The 26593-nt window shown below is 29.7% G+C and overlaps 1 protein-coding gene across 1 annotated transcript in view; it reads right to left on the reverse strand.

The window, feature by feature from the left end:
* Positions 1 to 5919: 5919 nt before the first annotated feature.
* LOC132942791 (atrial natriuretic peptide-converting enzyme) overlaps positions 5920 to 26593 on the reverse strand; it is a 114217-nt gene continuing 93543 nt past the window's right edge. The window contains exons 13-20 of the mRNA XM_061011437.1: positions 25265 to 25360; positions 24523 to 24667; positions 21788 to 21957; positions 20424 to 20604; positions 20132 to 20297; positions 19094 to 19217; positions 11062 to 11210; positions 5920 to 9891 (exon numbers count right to left, since the gene is read on the reverse strand). Coding sequence (XP_060867420.1) covers positions 9691 to 9891; positions 11062 to 11210; positions 19094 to 19217; positions 20132 to 20297; positions 20424 to 20604; positions 21788 to 21957; positions 24523 to 24667; positions 25265 to 25360 — 1232 coding nt within the window. The 3' untranslated portion in view covers positions 5920 to 9690. The remainder of the gene's footprint in view (positions 9892 to 11061; positions 11211 to 19093; positions 19218 to 20131; positions 20298 to 20423; positions 20605 to 21787; positions 21958 to 24522; positions 24668 to 25264; positions 25361 to 26593) is intronic.

Here is a 26593-nt window from a genome sequence, read left to right on the forward strand (position 1 = left end):
AGCATTTTTATTGTCCTAAAAGTCGATGAAGTCCTAAGACAGACAAAAAAAAAATAATAATAAAAAAGAACACATTATTCCCTGTAAAATCTAAAATAAATTAAGATAATTTTTATTTAATTTTCTATTTTATACTATATTTGCATGTAACTATAAAAAAATGGTCAATCAAACATAACTTTGTATTTTTAAATTCAAATAGGTATTCGTAGTTCGTACTCAATATAAGTAATAACTAATAACGATTAACGACAGCACAACAGGGAATCACTAGGTAATTATTATTTAGTATTTTTTTTTTCAGTCAATACTCTATAGTGTATAGTCTATACCAGACTTGGGTAGTATTCCGAATATTTTTTAAATACTTTTTTTTGAAAGTATTCAACATGGTATTTTGAATACTTTTTATAAGTATTCTGAGTACAGTATTCGGAATACTTTTATTCCAATTAAATTTTAAAAATAATTTCATTAATTTTCCGTCATAGAAATTGCTTTTGTGCTTGTATAGGTATGTATATTTCTACACAAAATATTTTATAGTAATATGTTTATGTATATGTATATTATTTTATTTTCTACTATTTTTAGTTGGCCAGTAATGTTATTACGTATTTTCTAATTTCATAGCGACGAGCCAGCGAAGGCGATAAGATATTATTATGATTTCGGGATTTCCCTATAATAAGTAATAACTAATGGCTAATAGTATATGCGATATGCCATATGCGATACTAAAATTATTGCGTGTGTGTGTGTTGTGTGCAACTTTCCGCGCAGTCCGCCATTAGTCGACATTGTTTTTCTGTTGCGACGCTGATTTTATTCTTTATACGTCTTTTCCGTTGTTCTTAAGTAATAAGTTTGATTCGAAAAACATTATAATGGCAGATTTGAACGAAATTGACGAAGGTCAATCTTCGATCACTGATGGCACTGGTAAAAACTATCGCCTACCTTGGTCAAAATATGACAATATTTTTAAAATAATTGATCTAAAAGAATAGCAATATGAGTGATGATGCAAATAATTACTTTAACTGGTCTGAAAATAAATCAAAAGTGGATCTTTCATTAGAGCAAGAAATAACTAGGTATTTGTCAAAAAGTCCTACAAAAAATCTAAATATATTGAATGAAATGCCCACAGTTAAAAAAGTATTTTTAAAATTTAACACACCACTTCCTAGCAGTGCTGCTGTAGAACGCATATTTAGTATTGGTGGTACTATTTTATCAAAAAAAAGAGGTAGGATGAACGATAAAAATTTTGAAAATGTATTAATGTTAAAGTGTAATAAATCATTAATATAAAATATACAGTATTAACTCTTAAATATTATAAAATATATTTATCTAATATTGTTATGTTGTCAACGATGTAATTTTTTTTATTATTATTATTATTATTATTATTATTACTTAAGCCACGACAACTTGGCTATTGGTTTAGTATTAGTTGACTATTTTATTATTTTTTATAATGATATTAACTATAATATAGATCTTATATAGGTGTGTATTATCGAGATTATAATAATGTTCATTTATAAATACAGAATTGAAAAAAAAATATTTTTGCTATTGAAATCTAAGGCCACTGAAAATAAGTATTCGAAAAATATTTGGAATACTTCACAAAAAGTATTCCAAATACTTAAGAATATTATTATCATAAAGTATTCGAATACATATTCTGAATACTTTTTTTAAAAGTATTCGGAATATGTATTTGAAATACTTTTAAAAAGTATTTTACCCAAGTCTGGTCTATACCATAAATAAATGAAACGAATAAAATATAAAAATTACCTAATCCACACTAGGTATATGTATAATATACATTTAATGATTACTTCTTAATACAATATATTATTTATAATTCATAATTTATTAATATAAATATAGTATAATGTTATGAACTAATTTTATTGTACCTACTGTTTATTTGAACCATTGAAAATGCAACGATTTCTACATCAAATATTCTAATGTTTACATCAAATGTTTTAAAAGGAAACAAATTATTCTGCGGAACAAAATATCCCAACATCGACTCCACGCCACCAAAGCAGATGATTATGGTAGCGGATAGCTTATGCGACCCTGGTACCCGTTACGTATAATATCTACAATCTAGTGTTGTTAAATTAAGGGGATTGAAGGCGGTGATTTAATAAGGGGTCGTGTATAGGCAATTCGATGTCTTATACTCGTTACGCAGTGTGGTTGTGTGCGAAGTGTACGTAGATACGTTCGGAATCCGTCGTGTGCCACTCTCGCACGCACACGCACATGTCAACAAATCGAGAACAACGAAATATCTCCTACTATGCATCATCTATAAAAACTACCAAAAGCGGTAGTAAATTAAACATATATCCGGAAGTTTGATTGTAATTTCGAAAAAAAGGGTTGAATTCGTAATCTCCTAGAGTCTAGGACCTAGACTATGCTTTATAAGAACCACTTTTTTGATCTGAAACCCAAAAAGCTCAAAATAAATATAAATGTAGGTAATGCAATTATTTCATGAGACTTTTTAAAAAAATATCCAAATTTTATGGTCCTTTAAAATTGAAAATCGAAAATCGACTTCCTAGAAAGCCAAGTTATTTTACCAAAGAATCCATACATATATTAAAAATTAAAATCGGACATTCAGAAGTATGTGTAACTTACCACTGCTTATTGGTCTAAAACGTACCAAAAATGCGTGACGAAAAATCCCCTTAAACGGTATTTTTGTTACAGCATTTATCAACTAGATGAGCCGCGTCGGTCACAAATAATTAAAAACGCCGATGTAGAAAAAAGAATTGAATTGATTTTGATAAATTTAGGTTGTGCCAGGTCACCAATTACATACATCATGGTCCATGTAAACTATGCAAAAGTCACAAAGTCCAACTTAATAAATTGTATTTTAATTATAATAAGTAATTCTTTCACGGTGTCATATTATTTACAACTATTCATAAATAACTGCTTTGCTTAAAAGAAAATTAGTTAATAAACAAGCAAAAACAAAATTTGGCATACATTTAAAGTTTGAAAAAATTGCCAAAGCTGATTCTCAAAAATCATGTTTTTGGACTTTTTGCATGAATGGAGATGCACCCTATAAACTAGAAATAATAAAGTAAAAAATATAAATAAATGGGATATTCGAGATTGGCTTATATTCAAAAGTTTTTTATTTTAATTTATTATAATCGTACACTAACGGTGATTGATGTGCTTACACGTAACACGTTATACCCACTAAACTAAATACTCTTAAGCTGTACTGTGTGGGTATTATAGGTATCTACCTACTGCTTATTAAAAATCATCTGTTTTCCATGGGTCCTCTTGAATTATATGTAAAATACACATTTAATGTTTAAAAACCCTATAGCATAGTTTGTCACGTATTCTAAATCCCTGAACGATGATATAATGTAGGTATTCAAAAAATAAATAAAAATTTGATTTTCGGGAGGATAGGCATTCATATACGTTGTCACAACAGTGTGACCTCGCAGTAGTCTGACCTGAGCTTCTTCGGGGAAACGTCTTTATTTTGATGCTGCACCCTTCGATCGGTCAGTGTCGGAGCAATCCGTCAACCACGTCTTAATATTATGCGCGTTTCCGGTTTCTCGAACTTTTCTTTGGTTCGTCGAATTAGCGTTATGTTCAACCGTAATCTAACCTTAAATTTGGCCCTTGCCCTCTGTGTCCTCAGTGATTCTTCGGGACAGTCCGCGGGTTGATCTCTGCCGACGATGATACTATTGATAGTTTACTTAAATATAAAAAGTATAGAATAGATTGAAAGTGTTATAACATCCAAATACTGAAACCCCCTGATTTTGCTTATCCACGCCGTCAATATGCAGGGTGTAACCCAGCAGGACCTGACAGATGAAATAACTTTTGTTCTGATCAATATTTTAAAATTGTTTTTATATTTATTTATATGTATATTTATTTTTTATATAATTAATAGTCTCGTGCTATACGTATAACAATAAATACGTATTAAAATATTTAAAAAAAAATATTTTTATTTTTCATACTTATAAATCTGATTACAAGGACAATTTTGATGGTAACTTATTTATATAAGTCAAATAGTTTATTTTTTAGAATTTTTTAAAATAACAATTTTTTTTTGAGTAAATTAATTTAAAACGTAATAAATTTTTTCAAAGTTTTATTTTTGAATCTCAACCTGAAATGAGTATAATATATTTTTTAAATTATTTTTAACCATATAATTTATATCTGTATTTATATTTATTATATATCATACATTTAAGTAGAATCTTTTTTTATCAGGTCTTTCTGATACAACTTGTATATGACACTGATTTTATGGAATCGAATAAAGGTACTATTACACTATCATCGTGTGCCCGGTATGACGTGTTGAACTGGACAATCCGATTGCACGATTTTATTTCTAACCAAATTAAATAAATCAATTACATTTACAAATTATAAAGTTTGTAACAAAAACAAAAATGATAAAAAAAAAATCGAACGATTTACACGGAACACACGGTGATACCTAATACCTAATAATTTTGGCGTAACAATATAGGTACCTATTTGAGTTTGAAGAGATTGAGTGTCGCCTACAATTATTTTCTCACACACCGACTTTTGTTTTAGGGAATATTATCAATAAGTACTCAAAGAGGCCTTTTTTTTGTCTCGGACATAGGTGATAGATTATAGGGCTTTTTCAAAGATCTGGCCCTTATATAAATCTGAATCTAGAATCGTTGTCTGGAATATTTTTAGTTATTATAGCGGTACACTGCGGTATTAAACTTTATATTTTAAAGATAAAATAAGTAGGTAAGTAACAATTTAAATAAACTATGGGTACATATTAATCGTAAGTCATAGGTATTATAAAGGGTTTTTTAATTAAATTATATTTAACACTTAATATTTAAGTTGAGTTAAGTTACTCTATTTGTACGAGTTTATATTTTACGAGAATGGTTTTTTATGTATCAGGCTTTAATTTATTAAAAACTATTAATGATCACGCTACCAAAACTAAATACTTACATATTACTATATTAGATATATGTATCTAGAAAATAAAAAAACAAATTTACTTAATAATTTTAAAACAACATTTTTTAATATACAGTGAAACCTCTGAATAGCGGACACTCTCAGTCGCCTAAATTTTGTCCGCTATATTTAGAGGTGTCCGCTATTTAGAGGAAAACATTTTTTTTAAAAAATAAATAAATTCAATAATTTTATTTTATATTATTTTTACATTAATTGAATACACGATAAAACTAACATTTATGAAAAAAAAAACAGTTACCTTAATTTTTATTTTATTTTTACATTAATTAAATACATAAATTTTAAAAAAATAATTTTCTTTTCTCTTCTCCATTTTCAGCCCAAATTTTGTAAAGAGCGTTTTTATTTGCTATAATATCAGCAATTTGTGTTTTACTAACACTAAATTTGTCTGCTAATGCACGAACGCCCATTGTATTTGATGTTCAAAATTCCAGAATGTCTATTTTTTCTTTTAAAGTTAATCGTTTTCTTTTGCTAGCCATAGCGCAATAAAGTTCGTATAATAAATTCGCACTGCAATAAACGTTGGCATCACAAACACAACTAAACGCACGTAGGACAATGCATTAGTTATAATACTTCGTTGACGCGAAAATAGAGGTTTTCCTATACATAAATAGTGAAAATGTTCCCGTCCCCGAAAAAACGTCTGCTATATAGAGGTGTCCGCTATTTAGAGGTGTCCGTTAAGGGAGGTTTCACTGTATAAACAATAATATCCGTTGACAAAACTGAAAATTGCATGTACGTTATAATGGCCGGGGGATAACGATGTATTTAGGAATGAAAAATAAAAAGTCAATTTCAAGCTTTATAATTTTCTTTACTAGACAATTCGTTGCTTATTCTAGTTTACACAAATATACGTTATATTCAACTTAAATTTCTCTTAATATACTAATTTCCTTATCCATATAACATTTAATAAATTATATCTCTATCTACTTTAAGTCATTAGGCATCGGATACATACGGTAACATCGTTATAACTATAATCAATAGTTTTTCTTTTCAAAATACAGCCAATAAAAGTAAAATGCACACACAAGAAATTAACGAACGGAAAAAAATTCAATAGTAAAAATAATTTATTTTTGCCATTCGTTTCTGTGATTTGTTGGTAACAAATTATGATTAATATATCTTTTAAGTATAAAATTATATATATTTTACTTCTTCACACAATTACAATATTACAATAGGTACTAACTAATAAATTCTATAAATTTATCGTAATAACACTCAGGATGAGCATGAAAATGTTCAATAATGTGACGAATATTGAATTGTTCTGTCATCGTTTATGCGTTATATACTGCAGATTTATGAACATTTCATTTACAATACAGCTCACTTAATTTTTATCTTAACACCTATAATATATCTAAATACTTTAATGTTGTGTTATGTAGTCTAACATAAAAGGTATTATAATGTATGTTAGACTACAATATAACATAGAACCATCCAAACCTCACACAATAAAATTAGAACCAAAACAAAATATTTTTAAAAGTTTCTCACAGAACATTCTCATATTCTCACCCCATAAATATAGTTTTAATATGTTTGGTAACTATGACATTTCCTATCACTTACATAAAATTGCATTCATGTGTTAAAGTATGTTTAACGTATATTTTTAATGTATATAAATATTTGTTTTGGTACAAAAATCAATATAGCACGACTATAGATAGTCGTCAAAAATAACAGCTTGGTACATTATTATAATCATTATTTAACTTTCCATTCCGATAATCACATTTTTTTTTTACAAACTATTGTCAGGTATCATACCATGATTCATTAGCGCTGATGACCCCTTTCACCAGGACATCCGAAATAGAAAAATAAACACTGCCATTTTCCCGATCACCAAAATATTTATCATAAAATATATTAATATTTGTATAATATAATAACCAATCGTACACCAAACGCAACATAAACAATTTTTAAAGAAAATAACAATACACGCCCTTAATATTTCATTATATTAATTTATAATATTGTACGTGTTGTACAACCACATCAATGATCGTACCTACACGATTTCTAATCTACGATAGACCATTAACGCATATATTATTATAGTTACACGTAGGTACCTATTAGTAATTATATCTAATTTATATTATATTGTCATATGTCAAACATGATTTATACTCTTATAATATTATATTTTAATAAGTTTGTTTATTATATTATGTTTTTTTTTTCATATTTTGAAAACTAATCACATTTAAAGCTTGAGCTAAAGTAATAGTGGTTTTTTACAAATTTTAATACTTATCCAACTAATAATTTACAAGTGGCATATTACGCAAGAGTGATACAATATATAATTAACTTTTACTTTGATTGATATCGAACTTCAGAATATTATGCTAATTCAGTTTATCTGATTGATTATAGTTTTTTATTTGTTTCTCTGAAAATATGATTACAGCCAAAAATAATCGAACTCTACTCATTCAAATAGAAATGACATTAGAAGGTATACTGCGTAGTTATCATTTTGCGGAAAGTTTATTAGTAATTACCTAAGCAATTTAATATGATATAGGTTATATTATCAAATAAAATATGTAATTCCATTTTTTTTATTGTACCTATTTGTTTTTACAAAAATAGCCCACTGTCCAATATTATATTATATTAATTCTACGCACAACTATTTCTTAGCCTATGTTTGTCATTAAGATTAGTGTAATTTTTTATTGTTACTTAAGTTTAAACGAATTTACATAAAAAATCTCACTTTTTGTCTTTGGAATAATGTGTAAAATATTATGTTTATTGTCTATAATTCCATCGCCATGAAGATTACAATGCGCTCCGAGTAGGACTTCCGCATAAGATTGTTTATCGCTTACGCTTTTATCACGCGACATTTTGGAGTATATGATATTACAATAAATTATTGTAATAATATTCTAACCAATGTATGTGTGTGTGCGTGTGTGTGTGTTTTTCAATGAGCAATTTTATTTATTTTTTAATTCAACATTATAATAATGGAAGATGTGGCTAGTGACACCATAACAGTTGTTGTATCTGGTGTGTGTATAGAAAATTATTATTAAAGTTTTGCCGAAAATCGCAAGCTAACGTTTTATAGGTAATAATATTATAGTTAAGAGTTTCGATAAAAAAATATCTCTTTGCGATCATAATCAATATTATAATAATATGTGACTTAACTATTTTCTATATTATATTCTGTCAGATGTCGAACGCCTTGCAAATTATTAACTGAGGATACCGTTTACTGGAAACAAGAACGTGGGTGACACTTATAATACCTAATAAATCTATAAGGAATGAAATTAAAAACCGTTTGGAAAGTTGTAAATACCTAGGTATATTAGTATATTTATAAATTGTATCCACCAATAAACGATGGCAGCAGGGGAGTAGTTGAAATAGAGCCTATCCTCTGATGCCGGTTGAACAAGGGAAAATAAAGGTAGGTATATTCGTATGAATATTTTGTTTGTTGAAAAGTCTGAGTGTTTGCGTATGACTGTATACGCTATAGTATAACAGCTATACTATATAATCGTTAATATTTGAGTAAAAGTTCCAAACGAAGTAAAACTATACAATACATCTACGAAAAATCAGAAGTATGCTGTTGGACGGATGACCATATTATTATGATTGTATGTGCCACATTTTTTAAACGTATACAGTGTTGTACGCTTTCTATAAAAGTTGCAACACATATTTTGACGGATATATACCTATTTTAAACAAATATTACGATGTACCGTCAGTGATGATATACGTGTTAAAATATCATATCAACGAACGTCTTATACGGATATAATATAGTAGCGCAAACCACGACATGTTGTAAGCTCCGATAGTTTTGTGTGAAAATTGATCGTCTGAAAAATGTCCGAAATATTGTTTCCGTGTATGATGTCCAACCATCGCATATTCGCATCGTCTGCATATAATACTATACAGTTTACAATACGAAACTATCGTACCTATCGCACCCAGAAAACCTATAGTAGTTAAGTGCCTAAAGCGTTTCGATTGTATATCACGTAGACGAACCAACAATTACATAAATCGCGAGTTTCTTCGCGGAGTTGTACTTAATATTGTACCTATCAAACGATAATAATATTACGACGGTCGTCGTACACGTCGTCCGGATAAGTTGAAATGTATTATTATTGTATTTTTTTATATATATATATATATTTCCAATCGAGCCGATTGTCTTTGATCAAAATCGAAGTGGTCGTGGAACATAATATAATACATTGCACATGACATTATTATATTATAATACGCAATGTCAATACCAGTTGTATAATATGGAATACTTGCGTTTTCTCGACAATGCCGAAAGTGCACTATACTAAGCCGGTACCTATATTATATTATAAGTATTTTCGTTGATATTTTATTTTCCAGTAGGGGAAACCCAAAGGCGAAAACCACTGCAGATTACAGTGCAGTCAATTGCAGCTTCAAACGGTAGGTAGGTGATGAGGGACATGGGGATTGGATCGACGAAGAGATGAGAGCCGATCGCGTTTTGCTCGTGTAAAATCCCATTCAATACTCGTCGTCTGTCGACGAAAACAGCTGATCGGTGCGGATGTTGTTCTTGATCCATTCCGTGTACATGGGCACGTTGACATACACACCCGGCAGACTTGGTGTAGCGCACTCCACGCCCCAGCTGACGATGCCACCCACGAACCACCGGTCTCTGAATCCTTCCATCGGGCACAGCAGCGGACCTCCCGAGTCGCCCTGTTGAGAAATCACACATGTGTACTAGCTATTATTAGGTATATAAACCATTCGACTCGTGCAGTGCATGCTCGTGGATATCTATATCCGGTATACTACGGCGTATCCACTGCAGGAAGTCCGTGTGGCAGGAAAATCTAACCGAACGTGGGTACAGCGACGATATTACAGGTTGAAAGGTAGGTATATATACCCACTAATTATTACAAACGGCTATTGAGAGTTGTAATAATAATTGCGCTCCACGGATCTGCTTGTTACCTAAACAAGATCTGTTACGCGCGAGAGATATATATTATATGCTAGTTTAGGAGTAGCTCAAGTATAAACCGATTGATAAATGTATACGAAAAAATATAAATATCAGTCATCAAGTGAATATTATTTTGATGAATTCATAAATAATTGTATTCCGTAGATTTCTTGTAATTTTTATTACATTTACTTTAAGCAAATATTTTTATGTAATTATATTTAGTTTGATTACCTACCTATTTGTCATTTAAACTAAACATTTCAATTTATTTTCATAATAATCGATGATATTATAAGGGTTTTAAATGAGCCTCTAACACCCCTACAATCTATCAATATTATTCAAACGCTATATCCTATAGATTTTTTCAAATTACAGAAAAGCAAATTGTTAGAAAAGGGAAAGGTATAATATCTTTTGGCGGAAACAAAAAACTTCCATACCGATGATAGTGAAAAAATAACTGTTTTACGGTAATACGCTATCTAATCTACGATTATATTTTATCAGTTCGGTTAAGTTATAATTATATTATACTTTTATTTATCTTTTACCGATAAGTCCGCTTTCGGCATTGAGAAGCAACTGGTCAACCGCCGTAAAAATAATGTAGTTTAATTTTTATTAAGCAACATTTTACTTGTTTCAAATATAACATATTATACATAATTTTTTATTACAGACATTTTGGAATGAATACCTACGCAGGTGTCTACTCCAATTATTGTTTGACTGAATTGTGTACAAAACTAAGTTCTGGTAACCGTAAGAAAACCGGGCTGTCTACCACGGTACATAGACAATAAAAACAACGTCTCGCAAAAAGTCCCGATTATAAGTAAATAAATTGTTGCGTTTTCAGCGAATCCGGTCGAATAAAACAAAGCCTCGAGTTATTGTTTGTTTATAATCACCTGACACGCGTCTTTACCGCCCTGTTCGTATCCAGCGCATATCATTCCCTCCGTGATGTTAACGTCCTTCTGTTTTAGCCATGTGTTACACAAATCTCTGTCCAATACGGGAACTTGAACTTCGTTTACCGTTGGTTCGTAATCGGCTCCTGCGAAAAACGAAATATTATAAACAGGGCTTGCAAACGTTATAATAACGTTATGATTATAACGTTATATTTGATAAAAAACGATTGAAATTTGTAAACGCAATTATAACGAAAAACGATAAACATAAATAAATAAATAACACAAAACAAAACGTAACGTTTAACAAAATATATGATATATCATTAAACAAAACATAACGCAAAACGGTATATATTGTATTCCATTAAACAAAATAATTAATTTCCAATTATTTAATAATACTTAGTATTATTCAATTATTTATTCGATCCAAGAATTAATTTTATCCCGTATCCGGCCTATCCGGGAGATCCCGTATTAGATTTATTTTAAAATTTAATAAGAAGGTATTAATAGAATAATTTAATTACCAATAGCTAATAATAGTGATACTCTGATAATATTGTACTGTACTATCTGTACTACGGTCGGAATTTATACCATTCAAGTTATTCAACTATTGTGTTCGGTGATCAGTTTGCTCAGATTTGTTCAGTCGTCAGTGTTTGTGTAATTGTATATTTTATATTTATTATTTTATGATAAAGTCCTTAGAGCCTAGGCAATTTATTAAATTCAATAATACATTATCACTTATAACTTAAGATTAATTATCATCATACTGTTTTATCATTTATTTTGTTTCCATTTCTTTACGAACTATGTATGTATATTGTAATTTAATCTGTATCACTGTACTCTATATTTTGTAAATAATATGTAATTGGGTTATCTAACCCATTTAATTAAATAAATAAAATTACACAATACCTACTTAAAACTCAGAATAGGGAAATTATGTCCCCAAAAAAGGTCATAGTCATATACTTTTTAATTGCGGCCTGTGTACTTTTAAAACGGGTATCTAAATGCTTTTAAATATTAAATAACGATAAACGCAAAAATTGTATAACGTTTTAATTATGAATAACGTTAAACGCAAAAATTGTATAACGTTTTAATTCTGAATAACGATAAACACAAAAGTTGAATAACGTTTAAATTTTGAATAACGATAAACTCAAAATTTGTATAACGTTTTGATTGTAAATAACGTAAAACAATATTTTTTTTTCAAATGCAAGCCCTGATTATAAATAATCACACTTGAAATAACGTAACGTCAGCCTAAATCGCAAAGGTCGCAAGTCCAAAATGGTAAATTTAACAGGAGTGGAAAAACGCGTTCATAACCATTTCGTGCCTAATTCGCAAAGGTCGTATATCCATAATTTATTACAATGATATTATGAAGATACAACTTTTTCTAGGTCTTTAAATCATTGCCATACGATGATTATCAATTTCATGGAAGATACAATTATATAATTTCAGTTACGACTTTATCATAGTATTATGCGGTTTTTTTTTAAATTTTAATCACAAATAATACCAAAGGCCAAAAACCAAAAAAAGTAGTTAAGACTTTTGCGATTTAGACCGACGATAATATATGACACGAATCGGGTCTTTGACGTTTAACGAGAAGACAACGTTCGGGTACACTATAAATTATAATATATTATAAAGTATACTATAGAGTTTAGAGTATGGACCAGTGGTTTTCAAACTGGTTGCCGCAAGCAAATTTTAGGTGTGTCGCGATTTTTCGAAAGTTTTTTTCCTCGTATTTTACCAATTGCATTGAACTGCGATTTACAAAAATATAACAAATTGACAATTTTTAGGAAGAAAACGATTAAACTTTTTGAAATAAAGATGAATAAATATTTTTCTAGCATTGCAGATTTTTACAGCCCAGATTTTTACTGCCCAGGTTTTAAATTCCAGATTTTAACATTTCAGGTTGTTGCAGGTCACCGATTATATTAAACATTACGACTAAGTTCCAGATCCTTTCAATTGTGTCTGTTGGTAACCTGGTTGATTTGGAACTTGTCGTAGAAAATTAATGTTCAATAAAAAATGATCGTACATTGCAGTTGAAATTCAAAGAGTATACCCTTAATATGGTGTGGATATACATTTCTTAAAATAATATCCGGAAATATCTAAAAAAGCACTAACTATTATCTTGCCGTTATCAACTTCATATCTTTGCGAATAGTGGTTTTTAGCACTTACAAGCATTTCATTTCCTAGAAAAATAAGTCGATTTAAATTATCCTTTGGTACCCCACTTTGAAATTTCGGGATAAAAAAAAAACGACGAAAGAAAATTAAATTTATAACAATTTTGATTTGTTAAAATCTTCATATTATTTACTAAGGAATAACGACAGCAATTTTTTAAGATCATGATTTTCAATGTGATTTATTTTTCACAAAAAAGTGTAATCTGTATTTGCACACTTATATTTAAATCCTAAGAAGGCATTCTTGATTTGTAATCTAGTTGACTGTGTAAGAATTTATTCTAACACAACACGATAAAATAATGAAAAAAAAATAACTCTAATAATTTAGGTCAACGTTCAACAATATATACATTATATTATTAAGTATGATGAACACTAAAACACTACAACTCTGTAAATTGTATTTCTTACATTGTATGAAAGTATGAAACGATGAAGTGTTTATTATTGGAGAACAATGATTTTTTGTCATATTTATTTTCTATAGATTTATTCAATTATTTAACACAAAAAAAAAATTAATTGTTTCGTCCTATTTACCTATTAATCCGTACCTACTTTGTTATTTAATATAATTTAGTTATTTCATAAATAGTTTATGATCAAGTAGTTATATTTATATAATATTTTGTATTCAAAAATAAAAAACTATTCATTAAAAATAAAAATAGAAAAGTTAGATTAGTAACATTATATTATATTCATGTTAAACAAATTACAGTTGGAAAGTAATTTAAAAATATTTAGTTAAAATTAATTTTTCTCGATTTCTCTGGCAAAGAGTTTATAACATTACCTATAACGGTACCTATGACATACCTACAAAAAAACGGTTTGAGCATTGTTTTTCATTAATCATAGTCTTAACAATTTGTAGAGTAAAAACTAGTTTATTTAAAGGATATTTAATAACTAGGTACCATGTTAGGATAAGTTTGATAGTTTCTTCGACCCAATTGAAAAACTATTTTTATTATTAAAAACTCAATAATAATCGTTTTTATTTTCTCTGTTAAAGACCATAATACAATTGGTTTTACGTACTTTTCTATTTGCTATAAAATAAAATAAATAGTATGCACTATTGTACTCGAATATTTGAATATAATACGTTTTAAATAAATAATAATGTCACAATAGTCTTTCTAAGTGATTGTTATAAACTGAATTATTAGTTAACAAGCAAGGTAAATAATAAAAAAAAATGGCTCATATTTGTTAGCTCACATAATCAAAGTAAATTAATGAATACAATTAAAATATAATTCACAAAAACGTGGATTTAATAAATAAATATATGTAGGGATTAAATAAATAGTTTATTATGCTCGTTTTTAATGTTTGATAAGCCCCTAAAAACTTAACAATGGTTTGCAATGAAAAATTCATATTTATTTTGCCAGTCACATGTCCTATGTAAATAATAGTGTTGTACGTGTAGGTTCATTTGAGGGTGTGTGTGTTCGGTAATTTGGAATTGTTACCTAGTTTAGAAAATATTATGTCAATATTCGTACATCATTTTTGCATAGTTGCATTTTTTATTTTATTATCGTTCCGTCTGAATGAAGCAAAAAATAATAAATTAACTAGGTGCCTATACGAAAATTTAAAAAAACTTAATTTAGAGACTCCCTAGTTTGTATTTCATTAAAAAAAATGATAAACAGAGTATAACAATCAAACTTATTTTTATTTAAAATTTTAAAGTTTCATAACAAACCGTTTATAATTTGTAATATTAAACTCTGTGAAATTTAGTTAAAATAATTCATTTTTACGCTATTATTCGTTTTATTTAATAACGTTGCAGAGTTAATTGAGTTTTTTTTTGACATTTTTAAATGCAAATTGTGTCTTATTATAAATTGTATTTTAATACATTCGTAGGTAGCTGTATGATTTTCATAATTGTTTGCCAACAATTATTTTAATATTTTTGGTTAGGTTTTAAATCCACTTCGTTAAGGAAATGTCAAAGGAGAGAATTCGACTTCACTGCATTCTAGATTTGCCGCTCTACTTAATATTTATCCTGTCAAATATTAATAACAATATTCTTAATACTACTGTGTAAGCTTCGATAGCGTTTTTCAATTTTAAAATACAGGAGAAATTGGTTTATATAATAATAATATTATGTACACAGACGAAGAGGATGGGGAAAAATACACGAATTTACGGATACCAATCGCGATAATAACGGTAATTGATTTACCTAAATTCAATTTATTTGTGAATAATAACAATAAAAATACATACGCACAACGGTCGGAAGGTAATGTAGAATAATATTGTGAAAATACAAATATGTAGGTACTTACTGCAGTTTTAAATAGTTATTATTCTATATTATGTATTTTTGTCCTATATTTTAAATTGTGTTGTTTTATTTTATATATACTTATAGACTCTGTAAGTCATGTTATTATACTCTATGTATTCAGTTATCGTCCTAAGTGGTACTACTCGTGTTTACTATTTAGGTACTTTCTATAGGTAGCTGGTAACAACCATACTTCGTAATTACATAATGACCCCAAAGGGTGAGTACATTTTTGGCTGATTGAAAACTGAAAAGTGTGTCAGAAAAATTGAAATTTGGAAGTTGAGGTCAGAAATCTTCTCTGTTTTTATGAAAATGACGGGAAACACATAAGTAGTGTCATTGACAAAAAATATAGTAAAAAAAGCCAAGTGATTATAATTATAGTGAAATAATGTCTGTGATCGAGTTATTCCAGTTAAAATACTTTAGTGTCTTTAAAAGTGCCACTAAAATTTGGATGTTACCTTAATATATATTATCATATTGACAATTATTATTATATCAAATATTTAAATGTATAAATATGTCAATAAGATAATAGTTACTTTGTAAACCAATTCATAGGAGATTGATTTATACCATCAACGTGCTGACTGAATGATGATCATAAATAATAAACTACCTATTGAGTATATTATTAGTAAAAATGCAAGCAATAGTGCTGTTTTGGAGTAATGTACGAATGTGATATTTTGAAGTTATGGTTTGAACCAGAACCAAGGTGGGAATATTATTTTTTATTTTTTATTTCACGGTTTATACCATTGCTTCCGAATTTAATATCACAACATACCTAAATCCTGTGACGAGAGGAGTGAACTGCAGTGAAGTAAGACGAGTAGGTTACACCAGCTATAGTATAAATACCGTTTATTATTATTATTATAAATTATACTTACGTAATTTTTCGGCTGTAACCTGTTACACATGTTTTATTAACATGTTGTACAATCCGTTTTTTAATTTATAATTATGCTGCTAATTATTTTGTTCACTCTACTTGTATATTATTATACTGTATAATATATTACATTAATTATATTACAGGTAATAAACGTGACTTTATTTTTGATTTTATTAACAAAAGAAAACTTCTATGCTGTATTATACGTTACCATTTTATGGTTTCTTTTTAATTATATTCTAATAAATAAATATTATATTTAAACACCATTACATCGTTGAATAATAATAACTTTTAAATTCAAAACACATATTTTATTTATAACAAAAAATAAATTTATTCTTCGGAATCGTGGCCTTGAAATATGAAATTGTATTCTTATATAAATCGGAAACAGTACTATATAAATATAATATTAAATGCGTTTGTGAAACGCATTGGAAGGCGGTTCATTTATATCGGAAAACGAAAAGTTTAATCGGAAACAACAAACTCGAAAATATATACGTGCATAAATAATATTGTACGGCAATAATCTGATTTCTACCGGAAAACCCGAAATTTACGATCCTCAATTTATATGAAAACACATGATTTTTAGTACTACGGAAACTTTGGAACGTGTGCAGCTCCGGTAGGTAGTCAGGTGGCGATGGTGGCGGAGTGAGGTTTTTACTATAACTATATTCTCGCATGGAGGGAAAAAAAAACCGAGTAAAAATTTATTGATCTGCCACCGAACAATAGCCGTTGGTCCCAAAACTTTCGAACATGCAGTTCAAAAGATAAAAGGCATAACCCGACGCGACATTTAAATTCGAGTGCAGGTGAAAGGGAATGAATAATCCGTCATTGACAACCTCATCGCGGAAGATTTTTTTTCCCATATTATACATTTAATTCGTCGAATCGCGTTAAACCGTTGAATGGATTTGATTTTATTCTAATCCATTCTTTTATACATTATCACACGGGTGAAAAAAATTCTATGATGTGTGATAAATCACCTGCAACAAACACTTATCATACTGCGCGATAGAATTGAATGAAAAGTCTGATCGTCGTTATAATAATGATTTAAATTATATTATGATAATAATATATTATATTATGAAGCACACAACACCTACACGACTAATCCAATATTATATAATTCACTTTAATTTCGCGATTTGAATTTCAAATGAAATTGTGATTTTCGGTTTTATACGTGGTCACAACCAACCGTGTATTGTAATAATAATGCTCATTGTTCATTTTTTAGATGCCATATACACGAATAATTATCATGATGATAGATAATATGCAATTTAATTGAAATCGATATTAGACAAAAATCCAAGCATTCAAACAGTCCATTTTTAATACTTCTATAAGTTATACGCAAAACAATATAAATGCTACCTATTCAGTCAATTTTTTTTCTTAGAAAAGGGTATTTGTCTTTTTATGTAGGTATTCTACTATAACACAACTATTCGGTTTTATTTTTTTAAACAGTAAATTTTACTATTAAATTTAAAAATTACATTTTATAAGCATCCTCCTGTGTAAGTATTTGATAAGACTTATAATACTTAGTATTTAAATTATACTTGTTTATATTTCAAATGCATTTTGAAAGAATATTTGAAATAATATATACTTATTGATTTTATACGAAAAAAAATAAATACTTTTTCTGTTAGCTGTACAGCGCGCCACCATCTTTAACCCACTAGATGTTAATAGCACAAACACAACAAATTTTATTTGAAAATATTGAAAATATTTTTCATCCTTAAAGGTTATTATAACCCATAAGGTATGTGGACTAGGTGCCTATATCATTTAAAATAAAAATAAAAATTTAATATTTCACGCTTTATTGTTTACTATTCAAAATGTTCCTATCTATGTTATTAAGCATACGAATTACGAGTATCGAATAAAACATAATATAATATTAATATTGATATTAGCTATGTTATATTATAGCCTATAGTTGTAGATTGTAAACAGCCGCACACTTATATTGTTATGTATTATTGTGCGTGCGTAATACACATTGTCGTCAAAAATATATAACTGTGTGTTTGCGTGATGTCACAATAATATCATCATTAAAATATGCACTGTAGCATACAGTGCATATACTGTAGCATCCGAGCAGGCTTCGGATCCAGAGTAATTATTAGTGGGGGGAGGGGGGGGGGCATTTAATATTGTGGACATAAAATAATATATACAATTCAATAATAAAAAAATATTATAAGTATACCTTCTACTAAAAATTAAAAAAAAACTAGGTAGGAACTTTGAAAAGATCACTATTTATTTAGAAACAACAATTAAAATTAATTAATATAATAATTAAATTTTTATTTCGGGAAATTTGTGAGGGGGGCATCGCTTCCATGCACTCTCATTGTATCCGCACCTGCTATAGAGCTATTATCTATAGTAGATGACTGTGCTATAGAACTAATTCGTGACGGCGAGCTTATACTATGATATTAACACTATTTCGTACAGGAAACTGATTGATTTTACCTTCAAGACCATTGCGTCTACCCCATCCGATGACTGTGCAGCTGATGTTTGCTTTAAGGACCATGTTTGGCGGCGGTAAACACACCGGAAGTAAAAACTCGTGGAATGTTAACTTTTCGCTGAGCTGAAAAGAAAAACGCCGGTTTGTATGTTACATTATTGCATAACATATTTTATTGTCAAACCACGTAGGTAGGTACCTATAAACATGTCGGTCATCTACGAATCATATTTCATTTTAGAATATACCTAGACAGTTTTAATATAGATGACTGCCTTATATATATACATAATAATGTACTAATACATATTATACACACCGTTTTTGTTCTCGTACACTCACCCGTCCACTGACTTGATATTGCTCTAAACAACTAGCTTCTACCCATGGAAGGGAATCCATTAAAATTTCAAGGGGGGCACATACATTTTTAACATAAATGTGAGTGGAGGGGGGGACTTCAATCCCAAACAACGAAAAAGTTCCCTGTTTTGGGAATGAGATATTTGGGAGGGACTAAGCCCCCCCACCGATGTTCACCTATGCTTCTGCTCAAACCTGCGTAGGTTTATACACATAAAACTGTTTCAATACTCGTAATGGAAATCGGTTATTCAACTACTTCAGAAATATTTACATAAATTAACTATACATTCTAATATCTAATATATAGAAATTATTTTCCAAATCATATTTTAAAAATATTAAATAGAATTGTTATGGATGGTGTCAAACACGATCACAACAATGTGTGTACAATGTACATACATAGAAGAGAATCTGTCGAAATACTCGTTGCAAAATGATAGATTTCACGGCCTTCCGTGAAACTGCACGGTGATATTGTACCACATAATTATATTATTATGTTATTGTCTGTGATCAATATAATATTATTCTCGGCATTGGCGGCACTTATGGCTTTAATTTTTGGGAAGGGGGAGAGCTATGATTTTCGTTGCAGTTCAGTCGGCGAAAACCATAACAATTGTCGAATTACCATGTAGGTATAATATATTATATTCATATAGGTATACCTTGAAAAGTGCGATATCGTGATCGTGTTGAACGGGCCCGTTGTTGTACATCTCGTGTCTGATGATTTTTTCCACTTTCACTTTTCGTCCGAAAAACGAATGGGAATGTCTCCTCGTCATGCCCAGCTGTATGGTCCACTCTGATAGGTCGCCCAAGATTTTCCTCCTGAAAAAGCACGTGAACCGATCACCATGATGACACCGCATGTACACCACCGTGATTTTATTATTCCGTAATTTCCATTGTGGACAAAACACGTGTGATATAATTATTATATTATCATGTTTTTACCCTCCAGTGCAATGAGCCGCCGTCAGAACCCACTGTTCGGATATCAACACTCCGGCGCAGTAGAATATCTCATCCGGGCCGCCAAGGATTGCGGCCAAAAACGGCCAGTCACCGGGCAGCGATGGTCTGCCGCCCACGATCCTCTTATTCATGGTTTGCGGTCTCCGTCTGACACCGCACTCTGCGATAATCACAAAAATTTACGAGATGTTTGTCGTTTTGATGGAGATTAAGAGAGTTGATCGGGCGACTCCATTTTGAGTGTTATTGGAGGGGGGGGGGGGGTAAGATATATTTTAACTGTCGATGTTACTATTATAATACCGCGGCTAATCTCGTATAATATATTGTATAAGTCGTGAAGATAAAAAATTCATATTTTATAAAAAAAAAATGTCAAAATAAAACTAAAACATTAATCGTTTTATATTTTTCGAAAACTACCATACCTCTGTCCTGGAATTATATTATATTATAATGTTTCTCTTAAAACGCAATTTAAATTGTATAAAAGTTACATAAAACACGAATAGATTTTTGGTATACCTAACAGTATACAAGGCGAATCACACCCTTCTTTATCCTTTAATAATGTAAATATTTATTCAAACTCTGATTTTAGAATTTTTAAATCTACTTAAAGACCGCATTCTCAAATGTTTAGATTTTTTATACCATCTAAGGAATATTTCGTAATGATATCCATAATTTATAAACCTCTATGCTTCTATTAAACCACAGTTTTTTGTAAATTATTGTTAATCAGATGGTTTTTTTGAAAATGTTGACTGATCTAAAATCTAAATATAATTTCAAACGAATTGTTTCTGATAATAGTTTTACATCAAATATAAATTATATGTGATATTTCAACTGGTGCGTATATTATGCTCGATCATTTTTCCCAAATTAAAAAATTGTAAATAATTAGTTTTAATTTTCATAATTTTAAAATCATCAAGTTAATAACTTAGAAATGAAGTATTTTTTAGAATTTTAATTTATATACATAAACATTTTCAAAGAAATCAATATCTACTTAATAAATAATAATATACGTATAAAACGGTTTTCATTTGGGGAAAAATCTAAGTACCTACAAGAAAATATGCTACTACTTAATAATACCTATAGGTACATAAAAATTCAAAAAACCTAACTTTGAATAAATGTATTTTTCAAGGAAAAATAGGCATGAGAAAGCTTGGAGATCATACTGCAGTACAACTAATATAATAAGTATAATAGCCCCGCCATTATTGTTATATTTTATCATATCGGTATTTTGTTCTCAACGTATTCTACTTAAATTGTGTTTTCTATGACATCGTACAAAATAAAACCAAATGAAAAAAAAAACTTACCAAAATTAGTGCACAAGAGACTTATAGACGGGTACAAGTACGAATCCGGACAGTATCGGATTTCTCTGTAAACGGTCATTTTGTTTTCGTCGTAGTATTCTTCTGATTGGTTGTACTTAACGGATGCCAAAAGTTTGTTGTTCTCGCCGAGCATGCTTTTAGAAGATAGTCTGTAATTTATAATGTAATATTGACGATGAAAATACCGAGGTGTCGGTTGATAACCAATTTCGTGCGAATCAGGAACACCGTTATCGCAAAAGCTATAATTTATGCGATAAGTCGATGTATAAAATATAAATACATAATACTATATTAGGCATGATCATAATATTACAAACGTATATTATGACATGTATATATTATAATAGTTGATAGGGAACTTTTGCTTTTCATGTTAAGGTTCGTTGAATAATATTATAACATTTAAATCGCATCGGGCACTACAACAATAGTCTACAGTTGAAAAAGAAACAAATCAAAGTTGGATTGCATGTTAAACTATCAGAAATCGTATATTTTTACGAAAACACCTAATATTATATTGTATATGCAGCAGAACCCTATAATCTGTCACCTATGTGACTGGGGTTAAGGTCGGAAGCCAGAAAAGGTAGGATTATCAGAAAATACAGAAAAATATGGATTTATGGTACACACTATGTAATAGTATATTGTGTGGCAAGGGCGGAAATTGCCTTACCGCACGAGCCACACATACTATTTTTTGTCACGCCTGTGCATTCATCGATAACGGTAAAGGTAATGCAGGGATCTGTGCAACAACTAGACTATAATTATACGACAACAATATATTTCATGAAAGAAACGATTTGCTTTTATTTATTTTAAGCCTCACTCATGGAGGTTATAATATGAGTATGAGATGTAACCAAAAGTTTATAATTTGTAAGGAACCGACGACCGTGGTATAGATTTCAGTGACTGTTTGTGTAGGGTATACGCGCGTCGCGCGTGAAATGTGCGCCCGGCACTTTTTGGGATTTCCACTTTACCACCCGGCACAATAATTAGGAATTCCCACTGTACCGCCCGCTGGACGGAAAAATGACGCTTTCCAACGCTTCAACCGCTATCGAAAACCAAACTTTCGGTGCAGGCGTGACAAAACAGTATATTGTGTGGCAAGGGCAGAAAATTGTCTTCCCGCACGAGCCACACATACTATTTTTTGTCACACCTCTGCATTCATCGATCACGGCAAAGGTAATGCAGAGATATATGCAACAACTATAGGCCATAATTCTACGACAACAATATTTCATGAAAGAAACGATTTGGTTTTATTTATTTTAAGCGTCACGCATTGAGGTTATAATATAAATATAAGATGTAACCAAAAGTGTATGTTTTGTAAGGACCGTGGTATAGATATTAGATTTCAGTGTCTGGTTGTGCAGGGGATATGTGCGTGATATGTGCGCCCGGCACTTTTTGGGATTTCCACTTTACCGCTCACTGGACGGAAAAATGACGCTTTCCAACGCTTCAACCGCTATCGAAAACCAAACTTTCGGTGCAGGCGTGACAAAAAACATATTGAATTAGGTAAATAATTTACTGTACATACATTATTACTAAAAATTTAATGTAATCCTATATATATAGTAAAAAAGTATTATGTACCAATAAAACATTATTTAGAAAAAAAAGTCAATTATATATTTTTGTTTAGTAAAATATAGAATTCTAAAATTAGCTGCAGTGTCCTTTAATATATTTTTCATGATTCACAAAATGTCCATGTAGGTGGTGATGTTGAGTTCTACTTGATGTATTGAAGGGCAATATCAAAAGCGTTCTTGTAAGGTGTTGGCGTGTGAAATCTGGGTATAATTTTTACGAATATAGGGACAAACGTAGCCATTTGGACGTGGGGTCAATTAAACGTAAAAAAAATTATAATAAATCAATCAATAAAAATATAAGTAGTAACAATTTATAATTAAAAGACAATATTATTAAAAACAGTTAGATATTTGTTTTGTTATAATTCGTCAAAAATTGATATAAATTAATATCAAAAAATGTAATTCATCATAACACACTGACAATTAAAATACAATATCAAAAACAATTATACTTCTTCATATTATTTATACTTAAAATAATATACTTTGAATCAAAATGTTATAATACATAATAAATTAATTAATGAAGTCAAATAATTGGTTGATTCCTCGCAAAAATTATAAAACTCGGTAGTAGGTACGTAAATTGGGTGTATTATAATTTTTTTTAATAGGTATTGTGTTTTAATTTTTTGATTTTCGCTATTGATATTTTTATTGATTGATTATGGTTATTTTTTTTTTTTAATCCAACTGTCCCCACGCCAAAACGGCCACATCCAAATGTCTAAACGACTATTCCTAGATCGAATTTTATATAATATTATGTAGCAGGTATCTACGGTATACATCGGTAAATCCAAATGGCTATAAATAGCAATATTATATACTAAATGGCGATATTACTTTTGTCGGATCAACCGAAGTGGTGGACTGGCCGAGGACGGCCACGACAGGGTTCTACAGTAGCTAATGTTATTGTAGAGAAATACTGAAAAACCGATAAGTCCTATATATTACGCATATTATATTAATATAGCAGTGGGGCATGTCGAAGTTGTATGCGATTTACGTAATCAATATACAACGTGTGAGGGGGAGGGGGGGGGGGGTGGAGGGATGGGTGAATCATATAGATATTACTTGTATCCAAGAATGTTGCAAATTATGGTGGCTGACAGGTCTGAATCCCAACTCTGAATGCACGCGGGTCGCCACGACGTCGTGTTCGGCGAATAAAGCTCCAGCATCCCTTCACCTCGCACTCCCATCTCGCCACTAAGTCGCACTGTATAATACACATAATACACGCACACACACATAGGATCAGTCTTGTAAAGTATTCAAATTAAAGTATTTAAATACTTTTTTATTACTCGAATACAATTGTAAATACTTTTTAAAAAAATTATTCGAACACGTATAATTCTGAACAATTTTTTTTTATATTTTTTTAACTCAAAAAATTATTTTATACTTGTGACAAAACAAATTTTTCAAATTGGGCACATTATAAGTTATATACAATTTATAGTTTTTCTCTTTGAATGAAAATATATATGATTGACCCACGCTAATTTCCAACCATTCCAAAACTGAACATATTAGAGGGAAAATAATAATATTCAGAATATATTTTTTTAAATGTATTCGAAACGTATTCGAAATACTTTAATACTCATTTATTCAAATGCGTATTCCGAATACAAAATGAAAGTATTTTTTACAAGACTGAATAGGATACATACAATATATACATATACGACAAAATGCCGTTTTCTCGTTTTCGTGACATTTCAAAATATTACGCGTGTGGTTATGTTGTGTTTATGATTTTTCTTTCCTCCCGAGGCAGGAAATATTATTATTTAAAATGATAATTTACCGCAATTCCGTTCGTCTTGTCCCCATTCGCAGTCGGATACGCCGTTGCAAATGTGCTCTACAGCTATACATTTTCCAGATCCGCAAAACAATTGATCTGAGAAAAATACCACGAATGACGAAAATGAGTTAGACGTACATTATCAAGCGGTTAACGTCCTTTTTTTTCTTTTAAAGTTTCACCTGTTGAATGTGACACATAATTCGTTCTAAAGCAACGAAATCGATCAATATAACACGCTACCGAATGTCAACATTCAAAACGAAAAGTTTGTTTAAATAAAATGTGTGTAGACTGTACGTGCATAATATAAAAACTTAACACGAAGTTGGCACGAAAAGCCAAGTATGGTTTTTATGTAAACAATAATATATTGTAAATTGTAATGGTTTTGTTATAATATGATTTCCGTTGATTCCCGATAAAGTATATTTTATATTTTAAATTTGGTTTGTGTTGATAACGCTTTCATATTATAATCTTCACTGCTGCGCCTATACGCGTGTATAGAATGTTTTGATCATAAAATATATTATATTCGTTTGGAAACTTATTTTCTTATTATTTTTAATGAAAGTCTTGTTCGAGGACTATGTTGTGTGTTATTTATCGTATCTGAGGTTGTAACGATTAAAGTAGTAAATCTATTGAAAATTAAAAACGTATTAATAACATATTTCACGTATACCCATCGGCATCAAATGTAAGAATAATGTTCACGTGTTGATAAACATTGTTTTCATTTTTATATTTTAATCCGAAAAAAATATAACAACACGATTATAATGGTAAGTATACTTTGAAAACGCTAATTGTATTCATACACAATCATAACAGACTTACAATTAAATTCAGAAGCACACATAGGTATATGCACGTGCGAATGTATATTATATGATATGATATAGTCTGAGCATAAAGTAATCAAAGAGGCGATTCGGGATTTCATAATACATGTATATAAAGGGATAATTTGAACAATACTCACATTGATGATGTCAACCCTTTACCCAGTATACAGTATTGTATAGGTAGTATACGTGAACGACTTATATTATATTATGTCCATAATAAAATGGTTGTGAGGAACCATTCGATCACAAGGTTGCTCCCGTACATAATCACAAATTATTAGATATCATACACACATTAAAAACAAAATAATATGATGTATACCTACTATAATAATATTAACTACTACTAATAATAATATAGGTAGGTAGTGCTGTTGTTTTTAATTTAGGCGTTCAGGCAGTCATCAAGTCGAGCGACGGAAATCCTAGTTAGCTATCTTCGTGTTATAATTTATTATGATAATATAATATAATA

This window comes from Metopolophium dirhodum, chromosome 4 (genome assembly GCF_019925205.1).
Source record: "Metopolophium dirhodum isolate CAU chromosome 4, ASM1992520v1, whole genome shotgun sequence".
In the NCBI taxonomy this organism is placed as follows: domain Eukaryota; kingdom Metazoa; phylum Arthropoda; class Insecta; order Hemiptera; family Aphididae; genus Metopolophium; species Metopolophium dirhodum.